At 45.7% G+C, this 21,235-nt stretch overlaps 1 protein-coding gene across 3 annotated transcripts in view; it reads left to right on the top strand.

Annotated features, from left to right (window-relative positions):
* The window catches only part of KDSR (3-ketodihydrosphingosine reductase), a 41,979-nt gene that overhangs the window by 13,183 nt on the left and 7,561 nt on the right, over nucleotides 1-21,235 (top strand). For 2 of the 3 annotated variants that reach the window (XM_064578766.1, XM_045886589.3), the window contains exons 6-9: nucleotides 6,410-6,601; nucleotides 12,037-12,120; nucleotides 15,591-15,674; nucleotides 18,760-18,861. In XM_064578766.1, the coding sequence (XP_064434836.1) occupies nucleotides 6,410-6,601; nucleotides 12,037-12,120; nucleotides 15,591-15,674; nucleotides 18,760-18,861 (462 nt within the window). The remainder of the gene's footprint in view (nucleotides 1-6,409; nucleotides 6,602-12,036; nucleotides 12,121-15,590; nucleotides 15,675-18,759; nucleotides 18,862-21,235) is intronic. The other variant, XM_064578767.1, reaches the window with a different exon arrangement.

Consider the following 21,235-nt stretch of genomic DNA (forward strand, 5'->3'; position numbering starts at 1 on the left):
AGTAATTTCTGTCAGCTCTAAATAAATGGACATCAGATTTGCAATCCTTCTGAAGTACAAAACGGTTTTTTAGTTGACATGGTATCAACTCTCTTTTCCTTCATGCTCCATTAGTCTTCGTTGTAATAGTGGATTTTGCATGCTTTACTCTGCGAAGGTCGATTACATCCCCCTTTCGTGGAGGAGGGTGCTAGGGGAGTAATGAAGACACCCTGCTTCTGGCGGGCTGGGAGGGTGCTGTAAGCTCTGATTTAAAGTCCAGTCGGGAGCGTCCAAATGCAGCTGTAAGCAGAGGGGCGCCTTCTCTGGGACTCGAGTGTTTTAAGGCTCCTTTATCAACTCGGCATAAAAGACGGTTGTCTTGGCCTACACGCCTTGACCGTAAGTTATCAGAGGGAGATGTTGAAGATGATTTCAACAGCTGGGTTAAGAATCAGTTGGGGAAAATAGTTGTATCAGCCTAGGCGTGACCCAGTGAGGTGAGACTTCGGAGGTGGCCCGCGGAGTCAGGTGTGCGTGAGTGTGTGTGGAAGGGTGTGAGCATGAGGGAGTATGTGTGTGAATGAGTGTTTGCTTGTGTGTGTGTGCACGCGCGCGAGAGAGAGAGAGTGAGAGAGAGAGAGGCTAACAGAGGGGGACTCCGCAGACTCACCCTGACTGAATGTGCAGGGCAAACTCAAGGAACGGACCAGGAGGCCTGTATGGGGTGGCGGGGGGCGTGGAGGATTAGGAGGACTGGGGGGTAAGGGGTCAGCTTCTGGAGCGATGTGGAGCGGAGCAGGGGCCAGAAGTCCTGGGGCCTCGAAGGCCACCATGGGGGAATTTGGCTTTTAGTCCAAAACCTCTGAAGGGGCTTCAGCTCAGTCGGGCGGCAATGTGACCCGCGTTTCGGTGTTCAGAGGGTCTTCCTGCCTGCTGTGTCAGGGAGCTGTGTGGGAGGTGTCAGAGGGAGTCGGGCAGGAGGTGGTGATGCGGGGCAGTCGTGGGTGAACTCGGAGTGAGGGGCCGGAGGACGGAGACGGGCACAGCACTGAGCAGCCTGAGTGGCTGTTAGCGGCCGCTGGAAGTGGTCCCACCCCAGCGAGAACCAGACTTCTAAAAAGAACGGACTGGTAACCCGAAGCCTGTTGTCTCTGTCCCAGGGACAGGGCCTCTTCCCAGCTGCCCTGCACGCAGGTAGCGGGCCACCCTTCCCAGGAGGGGCGCGTCCCCCTCCCGGCCAGTACTTGCCCCTCTGCTCTCCCTCTTCTCTGTCTTGGTCCCCTGCGGTGTTCTGGTCAAGGCCTGGGATGTGCTCATCGTCCGGAAGTCCTGCTGGAACCCACACTGCTGGGTTTGATGCGTTTCCTGAAGAGAAGAGTTCATTTCCATGTAACGTGAATTCTCTCTCATTTTTTTATTTGATTGTTTTGTTTTGATTGTTTGTCTCCTTTGAACTTGACTGAGGCTCACAGAGTTCACATCACAGGGGTTCCCTGGACAGGATGGTTGAGTGTGTGGTTACAGCTCATGGCTGGAGGACCTCAGGACATGCCACGTGACTCCCCGGGGAGATGCCTCTTGGAAACTCACGCCTGGTTCCTCTGGACTCTGCCCCAGGTGCCTTTTGCCCTTGCTGATTGTGCTTCGTGCCCTCTCACTGCCATAAGTCTGAGTCACGGGTACGACAAGGTGCAGAGTCCGTGAGGCCATCCCAGGAATTACTGCAACTGGACGTGGTCTTTGGGAACGCCAGTGCACCTCTCCTAATTTTCCTGTATAATGGTTTTTCTTTTGGATTCTTAGAGCTGTATCCTGCTTTATCTACCTGTAGTTGTTAGTGATAATTATTTTCACTTTTTGATTGGGATGACCCTGACTCTGTAGATCCAGAGAGCTGACATCTTAACAATATCGAGTCTTTTAACCTTTGAATGTAGGATATATCTCCATTTATTTAAATTTTCTTTTGTTTCTCTCAGCAGTGTTTTGTAGTTTTCAGTGTATGGGTCTTGCACCTCATTTTTCTGCATTTCCTATTTTTTGATGCTGGTATAAATGGTATTTTTTATGTCAGTTTCTGAGTGTTCATTGCTAATGTAGAGAAATTCAGTTGATTTTTGTGTGTTGATCTTGCCGTCTTGCTAAAGTCCATTATTAATTCTGGTGCTCACTGGATTTTTTACATTCAAGATCATGTCATCTGCAACAGTTTTACTTTTTTCCGTTCCCATCTGGGTACCCTTATTGTACTGGCGAGAACATCTAGTACAGAATAGAAGTGGTGAGAGCAGACATGCTTGTGGTGTTCCTGATCTTGGGAGAAAACATTTCTTTTTTTTTTTTTTTTTACCATTAAGTATGATGTTTGCTATAGTTCTGTTCTCTTTTGTTGTGTTTGGGTGGATGCCCTTTATCAAGTTGAGAAACTTCTATTCCTAGTTTGCTGAGAGGTTTTTTGTTTGTTTTTGGTTTTTTTTTGAGAGAGAGCATGCACAGGTTGGGGGCGGGGAGGGGCAGAGAGAGAGGGAGAGGGAGAGAATCTTAAGCATGTTCCACGCCCAGTGTGGAGCCCAGCAGGAGGCTGGATCCCACGACCCTGAGATCATGACCTGAGCCAAAATCAAGAGTTGGACACTCAACCGACTAAGCCACCCAGGCGCCCCTGCTGAAAGTTTTTATAAGGAATGGAGGTTGAATTTTGTCAGGTGCTTTTTCTGCATCTATTGGGATGATCACAGAGTTCTTTTTTGGTTGATATGGTGAGTTACATTAATTAATTTCCAATGTTAAACCAGCCTTGCATTCCTGGGCTAGACCCCACTTGGCTATTAATCCTTTCTGTGTTCTTAAGGGACATTAGTTGGAATTTTCTTTTCTTGTAATGTTATTTTCTGATTTTTGTGTAAAGGTAATGCTAGCCTTTTAGCATAGTAGGGGAGTATTCCCTCCTCTTCACTTTTGTGGAAGGATTTGTGTAGAATTGATAGTATCCTTCCTTAAATATTGGCCAGAATTTACCAGGGAAGGCTGAGCTTATCTTTGTGGGAAGGTTTCTAACTTTAATTCAATGTCTTTAGTAGATGTGGGGCTACATTTGTATCTTTTTTTTTTTAAAGATTTTATTTATTTATTTGAGAGAGAGAGAGAGAGAGGTAGAGAGAGAGAGAACCAGGTGGGGGAAGGGGCAGAGGGAGAGAATATCCAAGCAGACTCCTGCTGAGTGCAGAGCCCAGTGCAGGACTTGATCTCACGATCCATGAGATCAGGACCTGAGCCGAAACCAAGAGTCAGACGCTTAACAGACTGAGCCACCCAGGGGCCCCTACATTTGTATCTTCTTATCTATTTCTTTTTTGAGTGATCTTTGGTAGCTTGTGTCTTTCAAGGAATTTGTCCCTTTCGTCTAAGTCATTGAATTGATTGGCATGGAGTTATTCGTTGTATGCTCTTAACCACCCCTTTAATATCTATAGAATTTGTAGTGATAGCACCTCTCTCAGTCTTGATATTGACAGTTTGTGTCCTTTATCTTTCCTGACCAGTGGGACTAGAGATTTATCACTTTTATGGATCTTCTCAGTAATCAGCTTTTGGGTTTTTTTTTTTTTTAATATATTTTTTAAGATTTTATTTATTTATTTGACAGAGAGAGACACAGCAAGAGAGGGAATACAAGCAGGGGGAGTGGGAGAGGGAGAAGCAGGCTTCCCCTCGAGGAGGGAGCCCGACGCGGGCCTCGATCCCAGGACCCCGGGATCATGACCTGAGCCGAAGGCAGACGCTTAACGACTGAGCCACCCAGGTGCCCCCCAGCTTTCGGTTTTATTAATTTTCTGTTGTTTTTCTGTTTTCTATTTCATTTATTTCCTCTCTTATTTTTATTATTTCCTTTTTTCTGCATACTTCTGTTTTAATTCGCTCTTCTTTTCATAGTTCTCTCGGTGAAAGCTGAGGTCATCGATGTGAGAGTCTTCCTCTTCAAATGCGGGTGGTTGTGCCGTGAGTTTCCAGCTAAATGATGCTAAAGCAGCAGCCTACACATTCTGATATGTTGTGTTTTCACTTCAATTCAGTTACAAATATCTTATAATTTCTCTTTTCATTTCTGCTTTGACCCTTGGATTATCTAAAAGTGTGTTACTTAGTTTCTGAATACTTGAGAGATTTTCCAGAAATAATTTCCGTATCAATTTCCGATTTAGTTCCATTGTGGCCAGCAGACATACTTTGTATGACTTGAATCCTTTAAAATTTGTTGAGACTTGCTTTTGGCCCAACATACAGCCTCTCCTGTGGCCGTTCCATGTGTGCTGGAAAGAACATGTATTCTGCTGTTTTGGGTAGAGTGTTCTGTCAGTGTTGATTAGGCCCAGTTGGCTGAGATGTTGGTCAAGCCTTCTGTGTCCTGACTGATTTTGTGTGCCCTTGTTCGATCAGTGACTGAAAGAGGGGTATTGAAATCTCGAATTATAATTGCGGATCTGTCTGACTAGGTTTTAAACAGACTTTTAGGAGCGTCTGGGTGGCTCAGTTAGTTAAGCATCCAACTCTTGATGTCAGCTCAGGTCGTGATCTCAAGATTCTGAGATCGAGCCCGCATCGGGCTCTGCACTGGGTGTGGAGACTACTTGAGATTCTCTCTCTCCCTCTGCCCCTCCCCCTCCCCTGCTCCACTCATGCACCCCCGCATGCTCTCTCTAAAAAAGAAATAATATAAATAAACAAACAAACAAATAAACAAACAAACAGACAGACAGACTTTTAGCTGATACACCTCTCTTTTAGGCCCATGCCTAGCCTCCTGCCCCCGGAGGTGCTTTTGGTGCTGTTTGAGCCTTTGGGGGTTCTCTGGTGCAGTCCTGCTTTTCAGTTTCTCTGCTCCTTGTTTAGCATTCAGCTTTCTGCTAAGTTCGTTATCGGTCACCGTTCTGTTTTTCAGCTTCTAGAATGTTCTTGCTGTTATTTTCTTTCCTATTGTCTATGTTCCTGTAGGCTGTTGGCCTTTAAAAAAATATTATCTTTTTACTGAGATTTTAGTGGGATCTCTGAAGGGAGCTGAGGTTGACACTTGGGTTCAGTGTGCTATCTTTTTTTAGCACTTTTTTAGAGCATTTTTGTTATCAAAGAAATGTAGTGATATTAAAAGACATTTTGGGAAAAGTGGGAATCCCAGCATCCTAACACAATCACTTACAAATTTATTTATTTTTTTATTTGGGGGTGGAGCGTGGGGGGAGGGGGGAGGGAGATGGAAAGGGAGAGAGAATCTCCAGCAGACTCCCTGCTGAGCGTGGAGCCTGTCATGGGCCTCGATCTCATGACCCATGAGATCACGACCTAAGCCAAAATCAGGAGTCAGACTCTCAACCAACTGCACCACCCAGGCGCCCCACTATCACTTACAGTTTTCTATAGTTGGTTTAGTGCCTGTGCACATGTACTTTTATTTACTATTTGAATTAGTTACAGTCACGGTGTAACTATAGTGTTGTATGTCCTCTGTTTTTTTAAACTTGCGGAACAACTATTTCCTCCATCCTCCTGGTGTTTCTGGTCACCATCTCTAAAAGCTACGTAACATTCTGTAGAGTTAACATTCCATGGTTGACTCAAAGTTCCTCAGTGAAGTGTTTGGATTCACATGCTGATAGATCTAGTATTTTTCCAAGACTTTTAATATAGAGTCATTTTGATGCAAGTACTTTTAGATTTCCAAGTTAAAATATAAGGTTTTTAAGAGTTCCCAGGATGAAGGGAAAATAGGCTCTCGGTACCTATGTAAGCTCTTACTCATCATAACCCAAGAGCCAACATTGGTCAGGCACTTACTGTGGGTCAGAGGCTGTGCTGCCTCTTGCCTTGTGTTTCCTCTTTCAGTTCTTCCAACAGCCCTCTGAGCTGGTACCAGCATGAGCCCTGGGTTCAGCTGCAGAAATAAGTAGAGTGTCTGACTTTCTTCATCATCAAATAGGTAGTAAATGGTCAAGCCAAGGCTTCAACCCACAGTCCATGCTGTTAACCACTGTCCTAGTCTCTTTATGATCTTTCTGTAGCTTAGAACTAGTAGGGTTAGAAATATTTGGGGGCTTTTTCCTAAAACTGTCTTTCTGGAAGTATTACCTGCAAGACGCAGTGCACTTTTGGTAAGGAGAAAACTAATCCTGGCCAGTTTTCAGCAAAGACATCACTGCAGTCATGGTGAGAATACAAGACTAGATTGAAAGAGACTTCAGATGGTAGATCGTGAGCATCATGGCTCATTTACAGGCTCATCTCATCATTCATGCCTTCAACACATCCATTGGGCTCCCAGTCACTTGGGCTCCACTGAAGAACTCAAATCTGGAGAGCAGACAGAACTCCCACGAAGCGCAGCCTCGAGGCTTTGACCTTGCTCACCTCTTGCATGGCTCTTTGTTCCCTGCAGAGACTAATGAGCGTCAACTACCTCGGCAGCGTGTACCCCAGCCGAGCAGTAATCACCACCATGAAGGAGCGCCGGGTGGGCAGGATCGTCTTTGTCTCCTCCCAGGCAGGACAGTTGGGATTATTCGGTTTTACGGCCTACTCCTCATCCAAGTTTGCCATCAGGGGATTGGCTGAAGCCTTGCAGATGGAGGTAAATGCTGTGTTCAGTTTTTATATTTCTATCTTCTAACTCAGCAATGTGTGTTCCCCTTTAGTTTGTGGCCACTTTACACATGTTGTTGCAGTGAATTAGACATTTGTAGACTTGATATCAGTGAAAGAGAATCGGCTCAACCCTTGCATTTTGCAGTTAACATTTTTCATTGCATAAAGATTATGATAGAAGCCAAGTGGGTGTGAGGTGTTTTGCTTGCTTAATTTAATACACAAAGTACTACTATATTTACATGGTATTTTTGGCCTAATACTATGTGAGTATGTATCAGGTTAACCAGATATTTTATTCTCTAGAGGTGTTCCTGTAACAAGAAGATGTGTCCTTTATGACTGGATAATAAACTTAGCATGTGTTTGAGGGAAAAGCTTAAATCACCTACTGTCTAGCTCTCAGCTTTTAGACAAATCATTTAACTTCGTCTGTTTCCTTTTCTGAAAAACAAGACGGTTGGACTAAAAGTATCATTTGGCTCTCCTGATACTTGCATTTTAATATCCTAAAGAAATATTGATGAGAGCGAACGCTTTTTATTTTCCCAGTTAATAGAGCATGTTGTGAAGGAGGATTAGCATCAAAATAAGTGTTTGTCATGATGTGACAACCTTCACACAACTTCGATTGTGTGAAGCCGACTTCTGCACTGTTGTCAAGTGGGGATGCTTAGAGAGCACCGCACATATCTATCCCAAATCACACACCGAAAAGGCAAGGTAAAATTCTTCCTGTTGTGATATAGACTGAAATATAACGCCACATCATGATGTTAAAAGCCCAGAAGAGAATTAATTCACTGTGACCCACCTTCTCCTAGTAAGAGTGTGATTTGGGGATTCTGTTTACTGATTTAGATTAGGGGTTAGCATATTTTTTCCGTCAGGGCCAGCTTGTAAGTATTCTAGCCTTTGAGGGGAGGATGGTGTCTGTCGCAACTCCTCCAGCCTCCCGAGAGCAGGAAAGCTGCCGTTAGCGATAGGTGAATGAATGGGTATGGCTGTGTTCCAATAAAACTGTATTTATAAAAACAGGTGGGAGGGCCAGATTTGTCCCACAGGCCATAGTTTGCTGACCCCTGATTTAGAAAATCCCCAGAAGAGCCCTCGGTGGTGTGTGACAGGTGCCTTACCGCCCAGCTATTGGACAACCATTGTAGTACAGATGAGCTGTCCAGTCAGTGACACAATCGTGATGGGCCACTTAGGGACTGGTCGACTATGCCGAGCTCATCAGAAAGGAACCAGCCCCAAACTTCCTTTTTATCAACTTGCTTAATACTCTTAATAATGGGTCATTATGATACATTTAGCCAATGAGGCACATATGACTGTGAAATTTCAAAACAAGAATACCAGTATTTCTTTTGCAATGCTTACTTTGAGAGCCCCTTCGCAAATAACCACTTGACTTTTATAAGTTTTTTTTTTTTAAAGATTTTATTTATTTATTTGACAGAGAGAGACACAGCGAGAGAGGGAACACAAGCAGGGGGAGTGGGAGAGGGAGAAGCAGGCTTCCCGCGGAGCAGGGAGCCCTACGCAGGGCTCAATCCCAGGACCCTGGGATCATGACCTGAGCCGAAGGCAGACGCTTAACGACTGAGCCACCCAGGCGCCCCCTTTTATAACAGTTTTATGAGGTATGTGTGGCAGATGTTGTTATGCCACCTTACAGATAAGAACGCTGAGTTTTCAGTAGTTCATTGAGTTGCTGAAAGCCAGATCGTTATTTTGCAACAAAAATAGTAACAAAGTCCTTGCCTGCTGGCTCCCTCTGCCTATCTTCAGCAGCAGCTGATGTGTCTGTAATTCAGGTCAGAAGTTGCCAGATTCATCTGGCTAGTTGTCTCAGCCCTCCACTTTGGTCTCAGACACCTGCTAAGGGAAGGACTATTTTGGAAATGAAAAATCTGCTTATTAGGGCTTTTTGTTCCTAAGTTGTGTCTTGCAGAACTACTTCAGGATTCACTAATTGAGGGCAAAGTGTGTAATCTGGGTGGCCTGGTTTCACTTCAGGTAGAACAGAGACATTACTAAAGAAGAGGGAAAAGGAAAGTGAGTTGCTAGTGCGGACAGAGTCCCTGAAGCATCTTTGTGACAAGCATGATTCACACGCATCTTGTAGCTGGTCTGGACTTGAAGTCTGCTTGACTTCTATCCATATTTAGACTCCATGAAAAGTGTCCCCTCGTAAACACAAAATGAAATTAACATGTACCACGAGGGAAATAAATTCAATAATCAAAATCTAGCTTTGTTCATAGCAGACTTGCATCAAAACCATTGTTTCCCTACAAACGTACGGTGCAGGGTTTAGAAACCTGGATAATTCCATTGGCTTTGCCAAGGTTTTTTCCGTGCATGAAACAGATCTTATAGAATTGCTCAGGCTCTTAAGTACTTTTTGATAATCCTTTTTGGTTTAATTAACTCTTAAGCCTTCCTGTCCACCCTACCCTTTGCCCTACAAACTAAAGTAGGACCCTAGAAATGTTCTGTGTATAATGAATACGTTTGAAAGAATGCTTCATTGCATTTTTTGGTCTTTTTTTTTTTCCTTTAACTCGGTCTTTTAGGCATAAATATATGATTTAAAGATTCTAAATTCTAATTCTAATTTTTTTGGAAAGCAGACTTCTTTTTTCTTTTTTAAGATTTTATTTAGTTGAGAGAGAGGAAGAGAGCACAGAGGGAGAGAGAGAGAGAGGTAGAAGCAGACTCTCCACTGAGCAGGGAGTCCCACATGGGACTCGATCCCAGGATGCTGGGATCATGACCTGAGCCAAAGGCAGATGCTTAACCAACTGAGCCTCCCAGGTGCCCCTGGAAAGCAGACTTCTGACATGGGTTATAGCCAAAGATGTGGTAGCAGAGACCAAGTAAAAGCAAACTAGTCTTTGTGCCCCCCTCGAAGGGGGTGAAAAGGAAGCTGAAGCTTACCTTCTGGAGCTTCTCCTCCACAGCTCTGCTTCTCTCTCCAGCACCCCCCCCCCCACCTTTATTTTGATGGAATTAGGAACTACACATTTTGGGTGGGATTATTTTGATGACAAATTGGTTTTCGAGCAGAGGGTTGGCTTTCTGGTTGAAATGGAGACCAGGGAGAAGGAAGAAGCTGACAAAAGGAGGGTAGTGGGCAGAATGGGAGGACAGAGAAAGGTCCATCAGCAGGGAGGAGGGCAAACACACAGTGGTAAGGTCAGCGGGGGAATCAGCTAGTGAAGTCCCGGCCTATTAATTCTTAGAGAAAGTGGTGATCTCTGGGAGTCAGCATTGTCTTAGCAAGAACGCACAAAGCCAAATTAACTGCCTTTCCTTTTCCGCTGGGGTTATGGGATTAGTTGATTAAAGGAAAGTGAAGATTATAGTTTGGTGTATTTCGATTTTTACCAATTATTTGACCCAGAGTTTCAGGAGACTATAAGCTCCGCGAGGGCAGAGACTCTCTGAATTGCTGACATCAGATCTTCATTCATAGACCAATATCCGCACACAGTAGCCCCTCAATAATTGTGTGTTGGATGAAGAAATAAAATGATTAGGTGATTAGCCACTGGAGGTCTCTAGCCCTAGGTGGAGAGAGTCATTTGGCTTCATGATTGTACGGATGACACCAGCCCCCGGAAAGGGGCGGGACTGGTTCCTCCCAGCCCTGACAGTCTGTGCCCACCCCAGGAGAGAGCTGTTCTGAAAGGCTCTTTCAGCCATAACCTTGAAACTGAGAACCAAGGCTTTGACGTACCGTCTCCTATTAGCTGAGGCCACAGCCCTGATGTGTCGCAGGAGGAAGGGGCACAGAAGCAGCAGAGAAACGACCTTGTCCGAGCAGAGTCGGCTTCAGGCTTCCTGTGGGCCAGTTACCACTTCTCGGCGTTTTCGGTGGTGTTTTTGTCTGGTCTGTGGACCACAGAGGGCAAGGCTGTGGGAGACAGTTTCTAAAGTCACTCTCTCAAAAACAAGCAGAGGAGAAATTGCTTGCTCATCAACCTCACTGCCTGGCCTGAATGCAGAGCTATTTATGAGCATAGCTGACCTTCGGTGCTGAGTGAACGGGCTCTCTCACGCCCTGAGTGCGCTGGAGCTGGACCAGCAAAGACATCACCCTTGGCTCTTGGACTTTTCAGCGTGGCTGGCCAGGATCTTCTGCCTCCGTGCTTCTCCCGACCCTTGCTGCTCTTCCCACAGGCTTAGAACTCTGCCTCACGGAGGGACCCAGGGAGGAAAGGGCCTCGGTGACAGGATGGGGCCCTGGGATGCTCTCAGAGGCTGTTGCGTGAGGAAGCGGTCTTGTCACTCCTCAGCCTCCTTGAGATACCTGGCGGCCTCCCTGCCACCAACTGCCTGTCCACTCTCACTCCCCTGGGTGCTGTCCTGGGGCTAAACAGTGAGCCAACAGCAAATAAAATAGAGCAGCAATATCGATGGTATGAACTATCGCCCTAGAGCCACTTAGAATCAGCGCCAGATGAGCGTGTGGAGCAGGGCCGCTGAGGAGCAGGATCTTTGGGAAGGGTGTGTCCTGGCTGACTAGCAGGAGACTCTTCTGGAATCTTCTTGTTGGGGGTGTGTGTGTTTATGAGTAGCGAATTTCAGTGTGGGGGCCTGGTGGTGAGGTAAACAAGCCTAAGAGCCCGTGTCAAGCTGGGAAGGAGTTTCTGTATCTAAGTAAGGATGAGGTTGTCTTCGGGGAGGTGCTTGGTTGGTCTGACCTGGGACTCAGCCATGTTGGTTGGTTCTGTGGTGGAGGGCAGAGTGACTCTTGACCTCTTGACTCCCTAATGGGCAGAGGCCGGTTGCATGGGGAGTTCTTGATCACGCCAACTTCTCAGGGGATCCATATTAGTTGTAGGCCGGGGTCTGGGGTGGCACAAGAAGGGCCTAGGGAAAGGGTTTTGAATGATCTTCATGTATTTTGTAGATGAAATCAATAAGAATTTCAGAGGCAGCCATTGAGGAAGCCAGATTTGCAGTCTGATGGCAGAGGAGCGGACCTGTCCCATTGGCTCGCACATAGGGCCCGAGTGGTGTCATGGTGGGGGCAGGGAGGACAAGTAGACTTCCTTTTAGCTGCCCACCTTCCTCCTGGACCGCTCCCAGGGCCTCACCTGGCCAGGGGGTGGGCAAAACTTAGAAGGAGGCGAATCTCTGTACCTCGGGGCCAGCTGCCTTCTGAAGTAGAAGTTGTTGGGGTGGGCTTTTTGCCCTTCTTTCTAAATGATCTTCTTGGAGAGGAGTTTCCGGACCCCATCAGGGCTGGTTCTCCACTTGCAGAATCACCTTGTTGGTCCGGCCAGCTTCTGAGAGAATTCGGACAGTATTCATTGCGTGTGCCCGGCAGCCAGGGCAGGTAAATAAGGGAAGAAGCTTAATTGTACCTTGTTTACTGAAGGGGCATGTGTTGTTTCTGGAATGCAGGTGAAGCCATATAACATCTATGTCACAGTTGCCTACCCGCCAGACACAGATACCCCTGGGTTTGCAGAAGAAAACAAAACCAAGGTAAGTGTTGGCCCATGTCTGTTTTGAGCCTTTGACATTGTAAACCCCTTTTCCAATTTTCTGACTTTCTGACTTTCCACCCGTCAGCCTGGAGTCATTTTCATCAGTCAGAAAATTGAGTTCTTTTCAATTGATGTGCTAGGTAGAGGCCTCTGGCCTTTCTGGAACTTTCATGTGGGGTCTTAGAGAATGCAGCCTGTATTTTCCAAGGCCATGGTTTTTGCTAATAATCTTCAAAGGCTTACTTAATTAATAAGGTATTTTCTTTGTGATGTTGCGTATGGCCTGTATTTTTAACCAATGAGATGATACTCTTTAATAATAATATTCTCTCCTCTGAACTTAAACTCTTGGTTGCCGATCCTGACTTATCATTTCAAAAATGGATCTTAGGATTCCCTCATTCCGCTCATTAACTTTTCATCTCATTGCGTCACGCCCAGCGTCCGCCCAGTGCTCAGGCCGGTAACTGAGAAGCCAGCCTTAGTTCTTCTCCCACGCCACTCATCCACTTGACTGCGCATCCTCTTGGTTCTCCTCTCAGAACTTTTCCTGAATAAAAGGGGCGCCTGGGTGGCTCAGATGGTTAAGCGTCTGCCTTCGGCTCAGGTCATGATCCCAGGGTCCTGGCATCGAGCCCCGCATCGGGCTCCCTGCTCCGTGGGATGCCTGCTTCTCCCTCTCCCACTCCCCCTGCTTGTGTTCCCTCTCTTGCTGTCTTTCTATCAAATAAATAAATAAAATCTTAGAAAAAAACCCCAAAAAACAAAAAGTTGCAAGTATCAGTACTATCCTAGTAATGATAGCTGCTGATATTTTTGCCTGAACTGCTCTTTAATAGTCTTCAAACTGGTCTGCCTGCTTCTGCCCCCTTCTCCCCATCCCCGTCGGTTCTTCACACAGGGGCCAGTAATCCTTTTAAAGCCTAAGTCAGTCTTGTCACTCCCCTGTTCAAACTCCTCTGCGGCAGAAAAAGCCAAAAACAAACCCAAAAAGACCCTTCTTGTGCAGCACAGTCTGATAGAATTCTCTAGAATGGAAATGTTCTATGTCTGCACTCTCCAATATGGTAGTCACATTGTGGCTGTTGAACACTTGAAATGTGGCTAGTGGGACTCCCCATCATAAAACTGAATTTTTAATGTAATTTAATGTAATTTTGACTCATTTAAAATTAGCATTACAAAGCACACGTTGGAATATGTTATGTATTGGTGAGTGTGGTTTCGCTGGTTCCCATCATGCCTACAGTAGAATCCAGAGGTCTTGAGGCTTACTGGGTCCTGCACTGTCTGGACTTGGCCACCTGTCCACAGCATTGACTCCTCTTCTTGGCTTCAGCCATACCAGAGCCCCGTCTGTTCCTTGAGCTTGCCCAGCCTTTGGTCTTGCTTTGCTCTTGCTTTCCTCTCTCTCTGGATGCACAAGTGGCTTAATTCCTTGCTGCTGCTTCTTCTTTTTGTTTTTTTTATAGATTTTATTTATTTATTTGTCAGAGAGAGAGCACAAGCAGGGGGAGTGGCAGGCAGAGGGAGAAGCAGGCTTCCCGCTGAGCAGGGAGCCCGACGTGGGACTCAATCCCAGGACTCTGGGATCATGACCTGAGCCGAAGGCAGACGCTTAACTGACTGAGCCACCCAGGTGTTCCCCTTTGCTTCTTTGTCTCTGTACAGACTTCACCCTGAGAGGTCTTCCCTGACCCTCTGTATCTCATACATCACTCCCTTGGAATATTCACCATCCTTTCCTCTGGCTTTATTTTTCTTTATAATGCTTATCACCACTGGACATTTACATTATATATAATGACGGTCATGCTGAGCTGAATGCAAGCTTTGCACTTTGTTCCAAGGAGCCTCTTCTTTGCCTTGATATATAGTGGGGCACCCTGTGAGCAAATGAATCAAGTGGAGAAGAAAGGAATCGATCCGAACTTACTACCTTGAATGGGTGTTGATTGGTTTTCTTCTCCTTTATAGTAAGTGCGAGGCTCTGCAGCATAAAAATTGGCACTTATGCTCCGTGGACTGTATATTTGCAAAAAGATGTTATGATTTAGAAGTTTTTTTTTCCCTATTCATTTCTCTTTGGCTCTGCCTCTTAAGATTACCACTATTGCAAAGAAGTAAATTTAAGCCAAATGCCCTGTCTTAGAATAAGCAGGGGTCTGCTAAGCGGATTTGCAACATTTGTTAACAGTCTTTTCGTTGGAAGCCAAAGCTGACAAAGAGTGGTAATTTCCCCTTGAAGATTTGATTTTGATGTTATGTTGGGTTTTTTCCCTCCAGTAGTAGTGTTGACCCGACTTCTTTGGATAAATCAAATTCTGTGTTGGTGTGCAAGCCCTTTAGGGGGCACCATAGTGCTTTAAAATCTAATGTGTGTCTGGCCCCGTTGTGCCTGCCTGGTGGTCTGGAAGAAGGAACGGCCCCTTCACAAGAGCCTTGCTCTTAATTCAGGTTCATCAAGAAATATTTTACTTTTATGAAGTGCTATGCTTTTCTAATTTAAGAAAATACATTCTGTGTTTTTATTTTAATATTCTCAAGCCTACATGGTAAATAAAATTTACAGTTTCATGCAGTTTAAGGCTTTAGTTTTAGAACTTCTAATTGAAACTCCCTTTTAAAGAATTTCTGAGCACATGTTCATGTCACTGTAAAGAAGATTAAAAAAGAAAAAAGAAAAAAAAAAGACCTGGCCCACAAGGAACTTAGGAGGTAAAATGCAAATACACACGTAGCTATAATATCTATTAAGGCAGAAATGTGCAGAGATGAGAAAGTAGTGCCAGGTGAGAATTCAGGAAAGGCTTTTTGAACTAGGTGGCCTTGAGAGGGACCTTTAGCCACCTCGGATTTGGGGTTCTGATGCATCAGCGCGATAATGAGCACCCAGCCATGCCCAGGGCCTCTCAGTGTTTTCTGTCCCATCCTCCTTCTTGTTGCCGCCTCTGCGGGTCTTCTAAGAAACAGCTGTGTTGTTGAACAGGGTCTGGGCTGGGGCTCTCTCTGCCCAGGGCCTCAGCTCTGTCTCTCCTGGCCTGGGAATATTTGGTCAGAATGGAGATGCTGGTCGTAAGGCAAACTTGCTCAGGGCGCATGGTCTAGGCTCTGCATAAACACAGCTGGTCAGGTGGCCCGCTGTGAGGATTCCCCCAGACTTGGACCTGTGATGTGGTCTCACTCTAGCTTTGGTGATCATCGCTGGAGCCGAGACCACACATTGTCCCACGGAGAGCAGCAGGGGCCTCCTTGTCTCACTCCAGCCACTGGATTGAATTTTATACAGGGACCAGGTAGAAACTGATTTAGAATCTGGACAAACCTGATTCCTAAAAGTAGGAATCTGCTCAAAGGTAGAAAGCTGGATTCTTTATAAAGTAGGGGAGAGAGGGTTGTGAGAATTATTTGTTCTTGAATTTAATGGCTGATAATGGTATTGATACGTCTGTTTTTTCCCACCTTTAGCCTTTGGAGACTCGTCTGATTTCAGAGACCGTATCTGTTTGCAAACCAGAGCAAGTGGCCAAACAAATTGTTAAAGACGCCATAGTAAGTACAATCCTTATTTTCTTTCTTAATAGTTTTAGTACTAGATTTCTGAAAAGAAATACTATATTTGTCCCAGGGCTTATTTCAAAACATAAATTACTGTGTCTTTTTGGTCAGATTCATTTCTAATATTGGACTATTTTTTCCCCTGCGATACTTTATTGATTCCATGTTAATTCATAGGCTCCTGGAAACTAATTATATATCTTAACCCTAGGAACAGATTGATGAGTAAGGATGCCTGGGAACTTTGGTTCTTTCAGAAGAACACGAGACTTCCCTGTTGTGTATAAATGATGTGTCCTCTATCCTGTCGATGGCCCGCCGCCTTCTTTCTGCTTTCCCACAGTACTTGCCATTGTAGATGAGTTTAGGTACTTTATTAAATGCCGGACTCGTTGATTAAGGACTTTTTTCTTTCACCTTCCTGCTTCCCAATATCGTTTTCCCAAATGTTCACTAATAAGGACGTGTGTCCGGGCTACTGAGTTTATTTGGAGTCAAAAGTGGAAACCATGTGCCTGCCATTTTGTAGAACCCATATACGTGCCCCACAGACTTTTGACGACATCCTGTTGACCCACACGTAGAACAACATGCACTAATGAGGGGTGTCGGTAAGCTTTAGGCCTCCACCGCATGTAGGAAATTTGAGGACCCTCGGAATGAGGTGTCAGCAAGCCGTGCAGCGGCCCTAAGGGCCACATGCACTGTGAGCACGAGCCCAGACTGAGCAGAATACAAGAAACACCCGACCACCCAACTCTCTGAAGATCCACACAGACGTTGGAAGCGCTGTGCCCTGACTGTGTTCGGAGGCCTAGAAAGATGGTCCTGGTGGATTAGGATGGTGTTTCCTGCTCTCCTCAAGTCACAGCAAACACACTCAGTGTTTTCAATGATCTGAAATAGCTCTTTGTCTTTCGGTCGTATTCATTTAGTCTGGTGGTTTTCAAACTTCATTTCTTGACCACTTTGCGCACGAAACTGTTGACAGTCCCAGAGACTTCTTTACATGTTTGTATTTATACAGTTGCCATATTAGAAATTAAAACCGCACAGTCTTTTTTTTTTTTTTAAGATTTTATTTATTTGAGAGAAAGAGAGAGAGCACAAGCAGGGGGAGCGGCAGAAGCAGAGGGAGAAGCAGGCTCCCCACTGAACAGGGAGCCCCATGCAGGACTCGATCCCAGGATCCTGGGATCATGACCCGAGCCGAGGGCAGACGCTCAACCAGCTGAGCCTCCCAGGCGCTCCAAACTGCATAATCTAAAAAATACTTGTTTATTAATCCATTTAAATTTAAATGGATTTAAATTTAAATTTAAATGGATTTAAATACATTTTAATGGAATCTTTCTACCGTGATAATTTTCCAAAATAAAACATTAGTGTGAAGAGTGCCTTTGTTTTACGTTTCACCAATCTCTTTAATGTTGGTGTTGATAGAAGACAGCTGGATTCTCACGGCTGCTTCCATATTCACCCTGCTGTAGTATGTTTTTTGGAGTGAAGGATATAAAGAAAATCTGCCCTTAGATATGTAGTTAGGAAAGGGAGGAATATTTAATGGACTTTTCAGATAATTGTGGACATTCTTTTTTTGATATTAAACCCAAACTGGATGAATAGTAGTTTCTTAAAGGTTAATTACAGCGTGGAGTTGGAAACTACATTAATGAACTTTTTGTTCTCTGTTACATTAAATTCCGTTGGTCTTTGCACTTCGCATGTTTTGTACCCATTCATGATTTTGTAACATTATGCATTAGTCATTTGGAAAATATGGGTTCACTGAGTTATCAGGAAATTACATCCATTCATAACACTGCTGGTCTGATCATAAAAGTCTACATATTGGGAAGCTGACAATCTCACAATGGCAGATAGGTTTTCACAAATCTTAATTTTTCCTTGAAAGCTCAGATTTTAACATTGACCATAAAAGCTGCCAATTCTCCTTGAAGTGACAGGCTCATTTTATTCATTTTCCACAAAATGTCTTCCAAATACCCAAGTCTGAATAACATAGGTTAAGTTTCATGACTTAAACAGTTGGAGGAGGGCCTTTCTGCAGGGTAGCCGTCCCCCTTGGGTGCAGAACACAGCAGAAGGCACTGGGTGTGTATTCTCTTTTTGTCACCTAGAGTATAAAGACTTGCCTGTAAGGGTTGAGATTTAATAAAGTGATTAATTTTATAGCTTTATCAAGGGCATTTTAAAGTAAAACTGACCTTTTAAAATCTTTGAAAGATTTTAATATTTATTTTTTTAAAGATTTTATTTATTTATTTGACAGAGAGATAGAAGAGCACAAGCAGAGGGAATGGCAGAGGGAGAAGGAGAAGCAGGCTCTGTACTGAGCAGGGAGCCCTATGCGGGACTCGATCCCAGGACCCTGGGATCATGACCTGAGCCGAAGGCAGACGCTCAACCATCTGAGCCACCCAGGCGCCCCTTTGAAAGATTTTAAAATTTCCGTTTACTTATTGCTGCAAGTGTGAGTGGCCGTGGAGAGACATTGCTACTGCGATTTGTGCTAATGAGCCAGCAGTTTTGCCCATCAACGCAAATGTCAGTGAAAAGGCAGTTAAGGTCTTAGTATTATTATGACAATCATTTTGTCCTCCTGGATCCTCTGAAAGGGTCTCAGGACCCCCAGTGTTCATGGACCCACATTGTGAGAACCTCCTGTATAGCCATTCCGGCCCATCTCCCAAGGCCATGTTTGTTGGCTCAGCTTTGATGTAAGCTGTTACGCTTGTATGCCACCTAAAGTGGACGCACTTCATTGTTTTTTTTTTTTAATTTAATTTTTTTTTTGAGAGAGAGGGAGCGTGCGAGCAAGCAGGGGAGGGGCAGAGGGAGAGGAAGTGAGAGAGAACCTTAAGCAGGCTTCTTACCCGTTGTGTAGCCCCACATGGGGCTCGATCTCAGGACCCTGAGATCATGACCTGATCTCACATCAAAAGTTGGACACTTAACCGACTGAGCCACCCAGGCGCCCCACACACTTCATTGTCTTGATGTGTTGATTCCTTTTCTGGTTACTACTGTTGCCTCTTTTCTCCTCCTTCTGTTTTAGCAAGGGAATTTTAACAGTTCCATTGGCTCAGACGGGTACATGCTGTCGTCCCTGACCTGTGGAATGGCACCTGTAACTTCTATTACTGAAGGGCTCCAGCAGGTGAGCTATGCTTACACCACCAGACAGACGGGCTGACAGACAGACAGTGCCTCTCATTAAAACCCAATGAGAAAAGGTTAACAGAAGACTTGGTAACTTTATCTGGGGATGTGAAGGACTTTTACTGCAGTGGCAGCGATAAGAAACTAGGACATGGGTGAAAGACAGCACCTGGGGCGTTCAGCGAGGGAAGTAGTCTTCTGTGCTCTGGGCACCGTGGATATAGAGGGGGAATGCTGTCTCTGCTGTTGGGGTGTTCACTCAGGTTCTCACGTGAGGGACACTGGTTTGAAGATTTGAGGTAGAGTGATGTAGGGTACCGGGCATCAGACCAGAACCCCTCTTCTAGGTGAGTCAGGTCACAGGCAACTATGCTTAGGGAGGTCCAAGTCAAGGATTCAATGCAGACCCTACTCTTAGGTGAACTCTGGTTCCTCCAGGCCACACAGAAGTTAACTGCTGGTTGATGCGCTGGGTGCTATGTTTGCTGCTGGAGAATCAGAGGGGGAGCAATCTCTCCAGCCCCCCAGGGGCTCACAGTCTAGTGGGAGAGACAGACAGAGAGGTGGTACTAATGCAGTGTAATAGAACAAGTAATAATAGAGGGCTGGCTCTGCACAGACCTGATGATGGATGGTGGAGTGTAGAGGGAGGGCTGGGAGGCTGCCTGAAAAGGGGCTGTCTACCCTGGTGGGTAGTTTATAACCAATACTAAGCTATGTGCAGTAGACCATGTCCAGACTAAAAACCCGAATGACTTGTGTGTGGACTTTCTTCACTCTTCTCTTCCATGACTTTGTTGACTCTCTCTTAGAGGTAGATGCTGTATTCCATGTAAGCTCTCTGAGGACGGCCCCTCACAGCCCGTGGCTGGCACATAGTGGGAACCTCAGGTGCCCCAGTAGAGCAAACGCATTAAGTCCACGCATTCTGTGTGGCCATCTTGTCCCTTCTCCCGTTTCCACATGAGTGATGCCCGACATAAAACTTCAGCCCATAGCTATTTCCTCCACTCCAGTTCTGTATAAATTTCTCTAAGGTGTTTTCCCGGGGCTGTGACCTCACATCTCCAGTTCCGCATGCCTGCAATAAAGCTGTGTTTCCCAGCATCCCGTCCCGACCTCCCCGTCACCAAGTCTGTATTGTCTCCACGATCGGGATCCATGTTCATGTTCACTCAAGAGCCCAACGAGGAAGAGGGTGTCATCCTGGACCCCCTCCTGCCCCTCATGTGAGGGGTCAGGTTCATCTCTCCTCCCTCCAGTCCTGGCTCCCCTCCTTTCCCAGCCCCACTGCTGTTCCCCCTGTTCAGGCCTGGGACACTGCAGTCAGCTCCCTGCCTGGGCCTCACGCTCTGTGATTCAGAGGAGGTCACCTGGGGGCCCATGGGCCTATAGAATGTTTTGTTTGGTTCATCTGGTATATGAGTGTGTGTGTTGAAATAAAATGGTTTTAAAATTAGATTTTCCACAAAAAGTCCAGATTTCGGACTTTTCGTGGGAACCAGGGGCCCGACAGTACAGGGTCTGCATTCTCAGCTGGCAGTAATCAGCTGGGGCAGTGGGCAGCCGCTCTGTTCTACGGGCCACGGCCCCCCATCCCAGGGGCTCACAGCACCTGCCCCAGGCCCGGGTGCAGTGACTGCCATCACATTTGCATGCGGGCTTTCTGAACTGCAAGTCCACCTTGCAGGGCAACCCTCAGTGCCTCCCCAGTAAGGCTTCCACTTCATCACGTGATATAACCCTCTGACCTTCGACCTCACTCACCTTCCTGCCCCTCATCCTCTTTCCATGACTTTGTCTCTGTCCCTCCATCCCCAGCCTTCCTCTGTCTGACCAACTTCCAGTCTTCCTTCAGGTCTCACCTTAAGTGTTGCTTTTTCCAGAAAACTCCAAGACCGTTAAATTGCTTAGACTGAACTATTTTAACATTTTGGTATGCTGTGTTCTAATTGCTTTTTCTTGATTTTTTTTCTTAAATAATAGACTTTATTTTTCAAGGCAGTTTTATGTTGATAGAAAATGTGAGTTGAAATTACAGAGTTCCCATACACCCTCTCTTCCAGTCCCCACCAGACTCCCCCGTTACCAGCATCTTGCATTAGCATGGTACCTTGGCACAGTTGTGAGCCAATATGCAGACGCCATTATTGACTGAAGTCCATGGTTTCCACTGGTGTTGACTCTTGGTGTCACACATCTTTCCCATGGGTTTTGACAAGTGTATGCTGACATGTATGTCTGCTGACACGTGTCCACTGTGACATTGTCACACGGAGTCGTTCCCCAGCCCGAACATTCACCCATGCTCCTCCTGCTCATCCCTCCCTCCTTTTCCCGGACCCCTGGCAACCACTGATCTCTTCGCTGTC

Source organism: Mirounga angustirostris, unplaced genomic scaffold, assembly GCF_029215605.1.
Source record: "Mirounga angustirostris isolate CCGP_5_RB_7025 unplaced genomic scaffold, mMirAng1.0.hap1 SCAF_14, whole genome shotgun sequence".
NCBI classification, from domain to species: Eukaryota; Metazoa; Chordata; class Mammalia; order Carnivora; family Phocidae; genus Mirounga; species Mirounga angustirostris.